General features: G+C 41.6%; 1 protein-coding gene across 1 annotated transcript in view; it reads right to left on the reverse strand.

Moving 5' to 3' along the window:
- The window catches only part of LOC145414540 (neuronal acetylcholine receptor subunit alpha-10-like), a gene marked incomplete at its 5' end in the record, with an annotated part of 49,588 nt that overhangs the window by 34,792 nt on the left and 2,243 nt on the right, over window positions 1-12,553 (reverse strand). The window contains 4 exons of the mRNA XM_080284060.1: window positions 8,650-8,759; window positions 9,440-9,484; window positions 10,378-10,586; window positions 11,601-11,669. Coding sequence (XP_080140186.1) covers window positions 8,650-8,759; window positions 9,440-9,484; window positions 10,378-10,586; window positions 11,601-11,669 — 433 coding nt within the window. The remainder of the gene's footprint in view (window positions 1-8,649; window positions 8,760-9,439; window positions 9,485-10,377; window positions 10,587-11,600; window positions 11,670-12,553) is intronic.

The following is a 12,553-nucleotide window of genomic DNA, read 5'->3' on the forward strand; positions in this document are numbered from 1 at the left end:
TAATGGCCTAAAGTTAAACAGAAACCAAGAAAATCCTCATCTATGGTCTCGAGAAAAATAGAGAAAACTAAGAAAAGAGATCATCACTGTTTCATGTGGCACAGATACAGGGAAAGGAAACAAAATGGGAGAATTATTGTATTACATTTAGCTAAACACACACACACACACACACACACACACACACAAATGAAAGAAAAACAAGAAAAAAAAAGAAAGGCAAAAACAAAAACTCAAAAATAAAAGATAAACAAGATAACATAAAAAAGAAAACAACAAGAACACGTACACAAAAATGAAAGAAAGAAAACCATGAACAAAAAATTAAAAAAGGAAAGACAAAACAAGAACAAGAAAACATAGGAAGAGGCAAAGGGAAAAACAAAAATAATAAGATAACTATCATACCGTAATTAAGACAAAAATAGCCAAAGAAAATATATAATAAAATCAGCATCCACTTCAAGAAAATAATAAGGAAATCAAGTATTCTTAGATATTCCTAAGGTTAAAAAAAAAAGAAATTCCATCATCCACGTCTTCATGGAAAAAAAAAATATATCTGTCACGGGAATAGAAACAAAATACTCCTTCGGTTCTCTCAAAGTAATATTTTCTTCAGTCCTCTCAAAGTAAATATTCCTTCGGTTCCCTCAAAATAAATATCCTTCAAAGTAAATATCCCTCAAAATAAATATCCTTCAAAGTAAATATCCCTCAAAATAAATATCCTTCAAAGTAAATATCCCTCAAAATAAATATCCTTCAAAGTAAATATCCCTCAAAGTAAATATCCCTCTAAGTAAATATCCCTCAAAATAAATATCCTTCAAAGTAAATATCCCTAAAAAATCATATCCTTCAAAGTAAATATCTCTCAAAGTACATATCCCTCAAAGTAAATATCCCTCAAAGTAAATATCCCTCAAAATAAATATCTCTCAAAGTAAATATCCTTCAAAGTAAATATTCTTCAAAGTAAATATCCTTTTGGTTTCCCCTAAAAATATGGGTGAGAACAAAACCGAGCACGTGAACCCTAAGGCGAGCGACGACCCCCTCGATATATGCATAAAGCCGCCATTTACGGGGCCTGAGCCTTCCTTGTCGCCCCTTTGCATAACCTGGCGGGCAACGAGGAGAGGGAGAGAAAGAGAGAGAGAGAGAGAGAGGGGGAGGGCGGGGATTTTGGTGCCTCCAGGGCGTAAAAGAATTCCTTGGATTTGGGAGTCTTTGCCTCTTTTGTTTTGAGTGCCCCCTCTTCGACCCCCACCCCTCCCCAGTCTTACATTTTCTGTTCCTGTTTTCTGTATCTTGGCCTTTGATTTTCATTTTGCCCCCATCCCCATCTCCTTCTCTCGCTTAATCTCGCATTCTCTCGCAGGCTCTAGCATTCTCTCTCTCTCTCTCTCTCTCTCTCTCTCTCTCTCTCTCTCTCTCTCTCTCTCTCTCTCTCTCTCTCTCTCTCTCTCTCTCTCTCTCTCTCTCTCTCTCTCTCTCACACACACACACACATACACACACTATTCTGTATTTTCGTGTGCTTACGGACTCTGTGGTGCCTCTTTCTTATTCATTTATTTTATGAATTTCCTTTTTTTTTTTTTATGCCTGCATCATCTGAATTTCGATACACTTACCATTACTATTATTAACGTTCCGTATGTAGAAAAATATATATATTATTCACGGCTTCGGGCAACTTCTATTAAGCTCCACTCCCTTCCCGGATTCATAGCCCCGCCCCTCCTCATCTACCTTACTGGCGGTGGGTGGGAAGGGGAGGAGCTTAGAGGACAAGTTGCATGGAGGAGATTATAGTAAGGATGAGGCTACTAAAAAAGCCTTCCAAGCTGACGGGAACAAAGGTCTCAAATTTATTCCCCTTTCTCGATGTTGCATCTCATTATTTGGCTTCCTTTTCTCGTTTTGCTAACATGTTTGCTAGTTTTTAATGCTATTTTCCCATTGTCGTTCCATACATATGTCCTAGTTCTTTATTTTCCTTCCCTTCCTCTCCATTTCTGAGACCTATCTTATTGTGTTTGTTTTTATTTTGAAAGTTCTTCTATTATTGTTCCGTTTTCTATATCCGTCTTCGCCCTTCCCAGTCTGTCACAGTCCTTTCCTGTCTGTCCCATCGTTTCCTTGTCTGTGTCCTCTCCTCTATATCCGTCCGTTGTTGTCCGTCACTGCGTCCGTTTACACCCTCCCTCTCCGTGTCCGTCCTTCCCTGTCTGTATTCGCTCTTTCCTATCCGTCTTTATTCTTTTCTCTCCCTATTCGTCCAGTTCCGTCTGTATTCTTCCTTTTCTGTCCGTTTCACTCTCTCCTTTCATCCCACTGCAGGCTTTCTTTTACTCTTCCTTGCCTCGTTCTTTTGTTTAATTTTATGCCAATCTGTCTGCCCCCTTCCCCGCTTTCCCCTCTCCCCCTTCCCTCATCCCATTTCTCCCCCCTCCCCACGCCCTTCCTATCCCCAAACCTCTCCCTCCTTTCCTTCCCCCCCCCTTCCCGTTTCCCATCTTTCCCCTATCTCTCCTTCATCCCCTCCTCCTTCCCGTCCCCTCCCCTTCTCCCGTCTCTTCCCTTCTCCTCCCTCCCTTCCCTCCCCCAAGTCCTCCCCCGCGGCCCCTTGTCTGATGCAGGTGACATAGTGGAGAGAGAGAGAGAGAGAGAGAGAGAGAGAGAGAAAGAGACAGACAGACAGACAGACAGAGTGTGAGAGAGAGAGAGAGAGAGAGAGAGAGAGAGAGAGAGAATGCATGTGCGTATGTGTATGTATGTATGTATGTATGTACCGAGCATGTAAGTAAATTGTAGAGATGAGAGTCTAGGGAATATAGGATTAGTGAAGCATGTGCTTGGAACTGTGTGTGTGTGTGTGTGTGTGTGTGTGTGTGTGTGTGTGTGTGTGTGTGTGTGTGTGTGTGTGTGTGTGTGTGTGTGAGAGAGAGAGAGAGAGAGAGAGAGAGAGACAGTGGGAGGAGTGTGTGGGAGGGGACAGCACGTGTGAGGGACCCCATAAGAGACAAGAAGGTAATGTGGGGGAAAATGAACTAGGGGAAAAAAGTGCCACTGAGCAAAGAGAGAGAGAGAGAGGGAGAGAGAGAGAGAGAGAGAGAGAGAGAGAGAGAGGGAAAGAGAGAGGGAGGGAGGGAGGGGTGCAGGATGTGTGTGTGTGTGTGTGTGTGTGTGTGTGTGTGTGTGTGTGTGTGTGTGTGTGTGTGTGTGTGTGTGTGTGTGTGTGTGTGTGTGTTGAGGAGAGAGTGGATAGGAATTTGGTTGGAAAATAAGTATATAGTCTGAGAGAGAGAGAGAGAGAGAGAGAGAGAGAGAGAGTATCTGTTAGTGAGTTCAATAGAAAGAAATACATATACAGTGCTTGTTTTATTTGCACCAATATCTATTTGCACCATCGTTTATTTGCACCATAATCCGTAACTTGGTGTGTTTCTGTACCTCTGAGTGTGTGTAGCATGTATAGGCAGGAAGAAAGGCCGGATCTATTTCCATCTATCTCTAAATCCCTTCTATCTATCTCTAAATCCCTCTTCACTCTTATCCTTCCTTCCATGTCTCCCAGTTCTATCTCCTCTTATGGCCTTTTAAGATTTTTTGTTAATACCTCGATTTTTTTTTTTACCTATTTCGTTCTTGGTTTTTTTTCTCTGTCATGTTTTTTTGCCTTTTATTTTGTCTTTTTTATATATTTTTTTTCTCTCATTCGTCATTTTCTCTTTCATTTCTTTTACGCCTCTCGTTCCTTCCATCTCATCTTGTCTCCTATACTTTCATCTTGACTCTCTCTCTCTCTCTCTCTCTCTCTCTCTCTCTCTCTCTCTCTCTCTCTCTCTCTCTCTCTCTCTCTCTCTCTCTCATTTCTTCCTTCTCACTCCCTTTTTTTCTTCTCCTTTCCTTTTCTTCACTAAATTTGTTTCATTTTTTCTCTCTTCTCTACTTCATTATTCATTCATTCCATGCATCTCATCTTCCTCCTGTCTCATCTCCCTTCTCTCCAGCTCTCTCTCCCTTCCTTCCTCCCTCCCTTCCTCCCTCCCTCTTCTCCCCTGTCTTTTTTCCTTCCCTCCTGTTACATGCATCCCATTTCCTTTCTCTCTCTTCTTCCTTCCCTCCCCCTCCTCTCTTTCTCTCCTTCTCTCCTTCCCTCCCTCTCCTCCCTCTTTCTCTCCATCTCTACTTCCCTTCCCCTCCTCTCTTTCTCTCCCTCTCTCCTTCCCTCCCCCTCTCCTTCTCCCGTGTTCCAAGCATCCCATCCTCTGTTCACACACACACACACACACACACACACACACACACACACACACAAATAGGCACTCACACAAACATAGAAAACACGCACATATAGACACACACACACACACACACACACACACACACACACACACACACACACCATGAAAAGCGATTAAAGTTTGTGTTATTCATGAGGTAAAATAATTCCCTTCGTTCCCTTTCTGACAACTGCTTACTCAAGGGATCTCAGTAATTGACGCGAAGTGAGGTGGAGGAGGGTGGAGGGAAGAGGTGGAGGGGTGGAGGGAAGCTGGGAGAGGGTCTAGGAGAGGTGGAGACGTTGTGGAGGTGGGTGGAGGAAGGTGGAGAGCTTGTGGAGGTGGGTGGCGTGGGGAGGTAGATGAGGGTGGAGGAGAGGTGTAGAAGAGTGAAGGGAAGGTGAAGGAGGGTGGGGAGGTGATGGAGGGTAGAGAGGAGGTGGAGAGTATTATTATTATTATTATTATCATTATTATTATTATCATTATTATCATTATTATTATTATTATTATTATAATTATTATTATTATTATCATTATCGTCATTGTTTTTACTATTATCACTAAATATTCCTTCAGTATCAAAGCCGATATACAGAAATCCCACACTAGCTTAGTGTACCAGAACATTGTATAATTCAGGGACAAAAATTCATCTATTATTCACCTTCGTCTACATAACACTTGGGGCAAAAACCGTCACTTTCCTCCCTGATATATCGTTAAAGAATCATCAGCGGCCAGAGACACACACCAGGCCTCTCTCAGCTTAGGGATATTAGCCAGCAGAGAGACAGGAGTAGAAAGGGTGACATATTACTCTATCTTAATGCCCCCCGCCTCGTAACCTCAACATACAGTACACTAATCCCTATCCCCTAAGAGGAGGAGGGTGCAGAGGGGCAACTGAAGCCTCTAGTCCACTGGGTTCACATTTCAGATGAACCTGGAGCTACAAAAACAACATCTACAGTACCGGTAACCCCCACGTCATAAACCACAAACAAATAACAAGAGTCGAAAAATCATCCTCTCCGTGTAATATGCAAGCTGTTCTTCACATAACACCCCATGTTCTTCACCCAGGCCGGCCATTCGAGTGTTCAGCAAGGTATATAACTTTTCGCCACACCCTCCTTGCTGAGAGGAACCCAAATATTTATAAGAAGTTGGGGCCAAGAGAGAGAGAGAGAGAGAGAGAGAGAGAGAGAGAGAGAGAACCCAAGCTACAACTTAAACCATTCACTGTGTCAATACTCCATCCCACCACCACGACACCCTGGAGGGAGCTACACATACACACCCTGTTTCCCTCCCCCCCCTCCCTCCCTCTCAGCTACCCCTCTCTTCTTTCCCCCTCCCCCATACCCCTCTCCCTCACCCTTCTCCCCCTCCACACACGTCCTCATCCCCTCTGCCTCGTCCCTCTGCCTCGTCCCTCTGCCTCGTCCCTCTGCCTCGTCATCCACTTCTCCTCTAAACTCCCCTCCCTTCCAAAACACACACACACACACACACACACACACACACACACACTGACTTACACAACGCCTCTTCCAATATCCACTCTTACACAATCATTCTCACTTCCATTTTTCTTCTTTAGACAAATATAACTAAACGTAAACGGGTATTGACCACAGCAATATCGCATCCAAATATTAACCTTAATATTACACCTCAACATATTCTTAGATGCTACTTATATGTCTTAATACCGACTTATTTTGTATCAGTAATATCTATCTATTAATCTATAGCTCAACGCCCTAATCCCGCAAAGGGTGGCCGCAGACAAAACGCCTCCAAGTCGCTCTGTCACCCACCATTTGACTGCCCTCCCCCCAGCTCACTCCCCCCTCCCTCATTAGTAACACACGAAAAGATGTTAAGGTGAAAATGTAAAAAATAAGTCGCTAAAGAAATGGTGTTATGAAATCTCCAAATCCACTTTAAAACAGCCCATAGATTCTCTCTCTCTCTCTCTCTCTCTCTCTCTCTCTCTCTCTCTCTCTCTCTCTCTCTCTCTCTCTTCTGAGTCACATCGTCCCCTTTTCAATTTTTTTTTTCCACTCACCCATTTAATTTCTCTCTCTTATTTCTATCCCATTTTTCGCCTCCGTCTCATTCAACAAACGTCGCCCATATTTTTTTTTTTAATTTCTTCATTTTTTCATTTTTTTTAACCAAGCAATTTATTTCTCAGTTCATTTTTTTACTTCAAAGTTTTTCACATATATTCCTCCCCTTCACAACCAGTAAATTTTGTTTCTGGTGCTTTTCATGCCTTCAACTTTTACTACAAATTCTCTTCTTTTTCTACTGTAACTACCCACTCTCTCTCAATTCTCTTTAATCTTTCTTTTTTCCTTCTAATCTGTCTGCTTAGTTTTTTTTTTTTATTCCTTCCAAATCCTTTTACATGCACTTTTAAAATCACTTCCATTTTACAAAACACATACAGGTCTACTAATCAGTCTTTTCTCATATATACTCAGACTTTCTTCTTCCTTCTCTCTCTCTCTCTCTCTCTCTTCTTCTCTCTCTCTCTCTCTCTCTCCTATTTTCCACCATACTCTCAAATGCCTTTCATCTTGCTTTTCAGTCCTCTTTTCTTCCTCCCATCCAGTCCCTATCCATCCAGCCTCATATTCCCCTCATCTCCATCCCATATTCATCTCTCCCTTCAGTTCTCAGATCCTGGTAATCCTCTCAGAAGCATTACCATCTCTCCACTCTCCTTTGAACTCTCCACATCCTACCATCACGCCATCTATTCATTATAAACATCCACTCAAACTCTACCTTCCCTACGGAGAGTCTTACCTGTCCATTCACACCTCTTTTCCTATACCTTCCTAAGTCACCTTTTCCTTTCTCGTGCTTAAATCTTATTGTCTAATCTTCTCTCAAAATATTTCTCATCTTCTGCCACAATCTTTCTTCCTCCTTTCCTGTCCAAAGCATCCTAATTCTCTCTCATTAATTTCTGTTTTTCGTTCTTTCGACCAAGGCTGTTTGAACCCTACCCATTTCCCCTCAGACTCTTCTCATCTTTTATTTTCCTCTCTTTCTGCCTTTCATTCCTTACTCTTTATTTCTCCAATCTACTTTGCTCTCTACCGCTCAAAGTCTACCATCACTTCACCTTGAGAAACCCTCTCTGCCCTTCCTCTCCACTCTCCACTTTCTTGTACTTCTCAAAATTAATCCCTCTCTCTCCCTCCCTTTTTCTTCCACAACCTCCTTACTTTTCCATAATTCTAATCGGCTTTCTGGTCCTTCTCAAATTCCTCTGTGTAATCCCGAAATACTATTACTCCAACATGCAAAAAATCCACTTTATCCTCCCATTTTCCCTTCCCCAGCCCCCTTTCGTTAAAAAAATATATATACGTATCATCTTTATTTTCATACTTTCTCTTTCCCAATCTCCTTTCTTTAAAAAAAATAGTCATCTTTTTTTTCACACACACCCTTCCCCAACTTCTCTTCCTTTCATGTTTTATTTTCTTTATTTCCACCTCAGAGAATTAGATACCACAGTCAAAGTCCTGTAACAAACCGCCGCCTCCAAAGGGCCATTCAGTCTGCTGCTGTTTGCTTTCCATTGTACTCCTCTGCATTCCTTTGTACTGTCCAAACCCCACTATCCACTTACTCTTAAAATCTCTCCATCTCTACTTCTTCCTCCTTCTTGCTTTCCTCCTCGTACCACAGAATTTAGACATAAGTTTAATATTCTCCCTATCAAACCGCCTCTACTGAATCACTAGATATATTGATATTTGTATTCCTTTGTACTCCTTTGTATTCCTCTATCCACTCTCAAAATTCTCCTTCCACACCTTTCCCCTCCACTTCTCTCCTCCACCCAAACTCTTCCACCCATCCACTCTCACAAGTTCCCTCAACTCCACCTCTTTAATCAAACAAATCCCTCTCCTTATTTTCCATCAAATTCCTAACTCTTCCACTTCAGAATCCCTCTATCTTCCTTTTTAGAGTCTGAGAAAAATCCTTAACCTCTTTCAGCTCGATTATGGCCAGGTGTAGACAGATTGGAAGGTGGATTTGACTAGTAACCAAGGAGACTCATTGCTGCCTCATAACTATGGGACGTGTAATTTAATATACCCACGAATTAGTAGTGAAGATGGGAATGTAGCTCAGTTCCCTCAAGTGAAAAAAGAGTATATTATTATCCATGGCCTGCTATGGATATCTATTATTTATCTATCAACTCTCAAAACTCCTCCATCTTCTTCCCTTCTTCCCTTCAGTCTCTCCTCTCCACCAGCCAAACCCTACTACCACCCTTCATCTCCCATTCCCGGTTTAACCATCCACTCACTTGTTGTAGAGGACGATATCAGGGAGCCAGATCTTCTCACAAGGAAGCCTGATCGTCTCTAAGCCGTTGTACTCGTTCTTGTCCCAGCGGAGCAGTTCGTCCACCCATTCCTGGAGAGAGAGAGAGAGAGAGAGAGAGAGAGAGGGGGGGGAGCAAAGATGGAGAGAAAGGGGAAGGATGAGATGGGGGAAAGAGAGAGAAGAAAGCATAGAAGGGAGAGGAGAAGGATGAGAGAGAGAGAGAGAGAGAGAGAGAGAGAGAGAGGAATAGAACATAACGATTAATTAAAACTCTTAAATAATCTTCTACACAAGCCCATAATTACAAGATTATATATTACCACAAAAACAAATTTGAGAAAAAAAAAGATATATCACAATTTCCAAGATAATGAAAGAATATAACAAAAACAACCGCACTATTTAAACCCGAATCACAAAAGTCAAAAAAACAATAAGAAAATTGAAAAAGAATAATCCAAAAATTCTGATGTATATTGATGGAAATTCTAGTATTATTTTTGAGCTTCATGCATTCTATGATTTTTTTTGTCACTCTGGTTTTGAAAAAAAAAAATCGTGAGGAAGGGTACAGAAATAATCCTCAGTTCTCCATTGGTATGTTAATAATTTTCTTTGTGTTAAAAATTTTCTTTGTTGAGGTCAGAAAAGTGTCCTCGTTCTGAAGTGTGTGTGTGTGTGTGTGTGTGTGTGTGTGTGTGTGTGTGTGTGTGTGTGTGTGTGTGTGTGTGTGTGTGTGTGTGTGTGGAGAGAAAGAGCACAGAACTCACCTGGTCTAGCCATACGTTTGTGGTGAGCACCTGGTTCTTCTCGTCCTGGTGGGGTTAAACAGAAAAAGAAATATATTAATTGTGTTCCTAAAGTCGTATGAATCTTGGTTGTGTGTGTGTGTGTGTGTGTGTGTGTGTGTGTGTGTGTGTGTGTGTGTGTGTGTGTGTGTGGGTGAGTGTGTGGGTGTGTGTGTGTGTGGGTGAGTGTGTGGGTGTGTGTGTGTGTGTGTGTCCCATTCTTAGCTCTAACATACATCCTCTCCTAAGCCACCTATCAGCTCCCTCAGTCCACACTCCCTATTCCCACGCCTCTCCCTTTGTTCCTCCCTTCACCTTCCCTTTATTCTCACTTTCATTCTTTTATTTTCTCCTTTCTCTGTTTGCCCTTGCCCTCTCCCTTTATATTTTTTATTTCTTTCTCTGTGTCTCTTTAAGCTTACTTTCTGACGTCTCTATCTAACATACACATTCACACTTTTCTATTTTCCTTTACACACACACACACACACACACACACACACACACACACACACACTTGTCTCTCAGCTAAATGACAATGGGGTGTGATGTGTTGGGAGATAATGTCATTCTCTAATTCCACTCACCAATTCTCTCTCTCTCTCTCTCTCTCTCTCTCTCTCTCTCTCTCTCTCTCTCTCTACCTACCTACCTACCTACCTACCTATCTCTTACCATGTAAAAACTTTGGGTGACGATGGGGATAAATCTATTTATCAATCCACTTATCTTTCTCTCCCTATTTCTCCACCTACCTATCTTTCTCTCCTTGTCTCTCCACCTCTCTCTCTCTCTCTCTCTCTCTCTCTCTCTCTCTCTCTCTCTCTCTCTCTCTCTCTCTCTCTCTCTCTCTCTCTCTCTCAGTCTATCTATCTATCCATCGATCTATCTATCTATCCATCTATCTATCTATCTCTCACCATGTCAAATATCTGGGTGAGTGTGATGCCCAGCTGAATAACAATAGGGTGTGACGCGTTTCGAACCGGTCTGACATTACGATCATAACCCTTCATCAGAGCGTCCAGCAGCCTCTTCTCGTCATTCTCTTCTAGCTTGATGTCTCGCCGGCTCGCAGGAGGGGACGAGGACGAGGACGAGGACGAGGACGAGGTGAAGTTACTGCTGCCTGTTGAGGGGGAGGGAGAGAAAAAGGGAGTTAAATTTTTTTCACGATGATGAGATGTGTGTGTGTGTGTGTGTGTGTGTGTGTGTGTGTGTGTGTGTGTGTGTGTGTGTGTGTGTGTGTGTGTGTGTGTGTGTGAGGTATAAAGGTATTAACTGTAAGAGTATCAGGTATAAGGAAATTAATCATAAATGTATTAATTATAAGGGTGTTAAATAGCCTATCAATAAAATGCTCAGTAATAATAATCTACATCTCCAGTTACCTATCAATGAAGCTAAGTAATAAGAGCAATGAAGGAAGAGGATTAAGAGGAAAAGAGAAGAGTGAGTAAGATTTAAGATGAATATAAGAAGAGGATTAAAAAGGAAAGAATTAAGTGTAAACAATAAAAAGAGAATTGCCATAAATCCACAGGGTGTTACGATTTTCTGTTTACATTCACCTCTGACCTGGGATGACATTACTGTATATTATTCTCCTCTAGTCAAACCCAGACGATTTTTTTCAGCTGGGGGGGAGTCGTAGGAGCCTGGGGGGGGGTGTTAAAAGTGAAGCTGTGACTGATACGTATTTTACCTCCCCCTCCAAAAAAAAAATAATGAAGAGATAATAATGAAGATAATAATAAAGATAATGAACATAAAAGATAAGACAATAATAAAGATAGTAATAAAGATAATAAAGATAAATAATAATGAAGATAAATAATAATAAAGGTAATTAATGACAAGATAAGAGCAAAAAAAAAATTATCCCTTCCACCCCAAAAAAAAATAAAGGAAAGATCGCCAGGATATATTATTTTCACTAAGACGAGGTAATCTGAGAGTGGAAATACAGACACGTTCATTATATTATTAAAAACATTATTAAAATTGTTTCCCTGTGGTGGCTGCCTCTTCCACAATATGCATGGGAGAGAAATATGGAAATCGTTATGTGTTACTTCAGATGGTCGGAAAAATTTCTATAGTTACCCCATGTTAAAGAAAATGTCCCCTTCATTCCAAGCACGATTAGGCGATGATGATGATGATGATGATGATGATGATGGTAATGATGATGATGATGATGATGATGATGGTGACTGGTAGGAGAGAAGAATATGAAAGGAATTAAAACTTCCATACACACACACACACACACACACACACACACACCTACAATACACCACCACCGAAAATCAGTTCCACAAGTGCACAAAAAAAAACTCAACCAGCGACAAAAACACGCTTACAAAAACGAAAAAAAAAAAAACACACAGACAACAAACAAACACACAACCCTCCTCACTCCATCAACAAATAAATAAATAAATAAATAAAAGAACAGTAATCAAAACAACTTTCTCCATTATATTATTTTTTTATTTCCTAGCGTTAGATTAGGTCCAGAAATCAATGGATATGGCGTTCTCTCTCTCTCTCTCTCACTCTCTCTCTCTCTCTCTCTCTCTCTCTCTCTCTCTCTCTCTCTCTCTCTCTCTCTCTCTCTCTCTCTCTCTCTCTCTCTCTAACACAACCACACCTATAAATACTCGGACCCACATACCCACACCCACACCCACGCCCACATCCACACTACCCACCTCCACACCCACACACACACCCACCCACCCACACACACACACACACACACACACACACACACACACACACACACACACACACATTCAGCCATTGTAATCTGTGAATCTAGTTAGTTGAAATTAAAGCATCACTGAGGATGGGATGGGGAGGAGGAGGAGGAGGAGGTAGGGAAGAGGGAACAGAATAATGGAGGGAAAAGAGAGAGAGAGAGAGAGGGAGAGAGACAGACAGACAGACAGACAGAAGACAGACAGGAAAAAAAGACAAAAAATAAATGCAAACACACACAGACAGGAAAAACAGACAGACAGACAGAACATAAGGACACCCAGACGCGGAGACAGCCAGAGACAGCGACAGACAGCAATATAGACAGAA

The sequence above is a fragment of the Coenobita brevimanus genome, chromosome 100 (assembly GCF_032717465.1).
Source record: "Coenobita brevimanus isolate Jiangsu-jjx chromosome 100, ASM3271746v2, whole genome shotgun sequence".
In the NCBI taxonomy this organism is placed as follows: domain Eukaryota; kingdom Metazoa; phylum Arthropoda; class Malacostraca; order Decapoda; family Coenobitidae; genus Coenobita; species Coenobita brevimanus.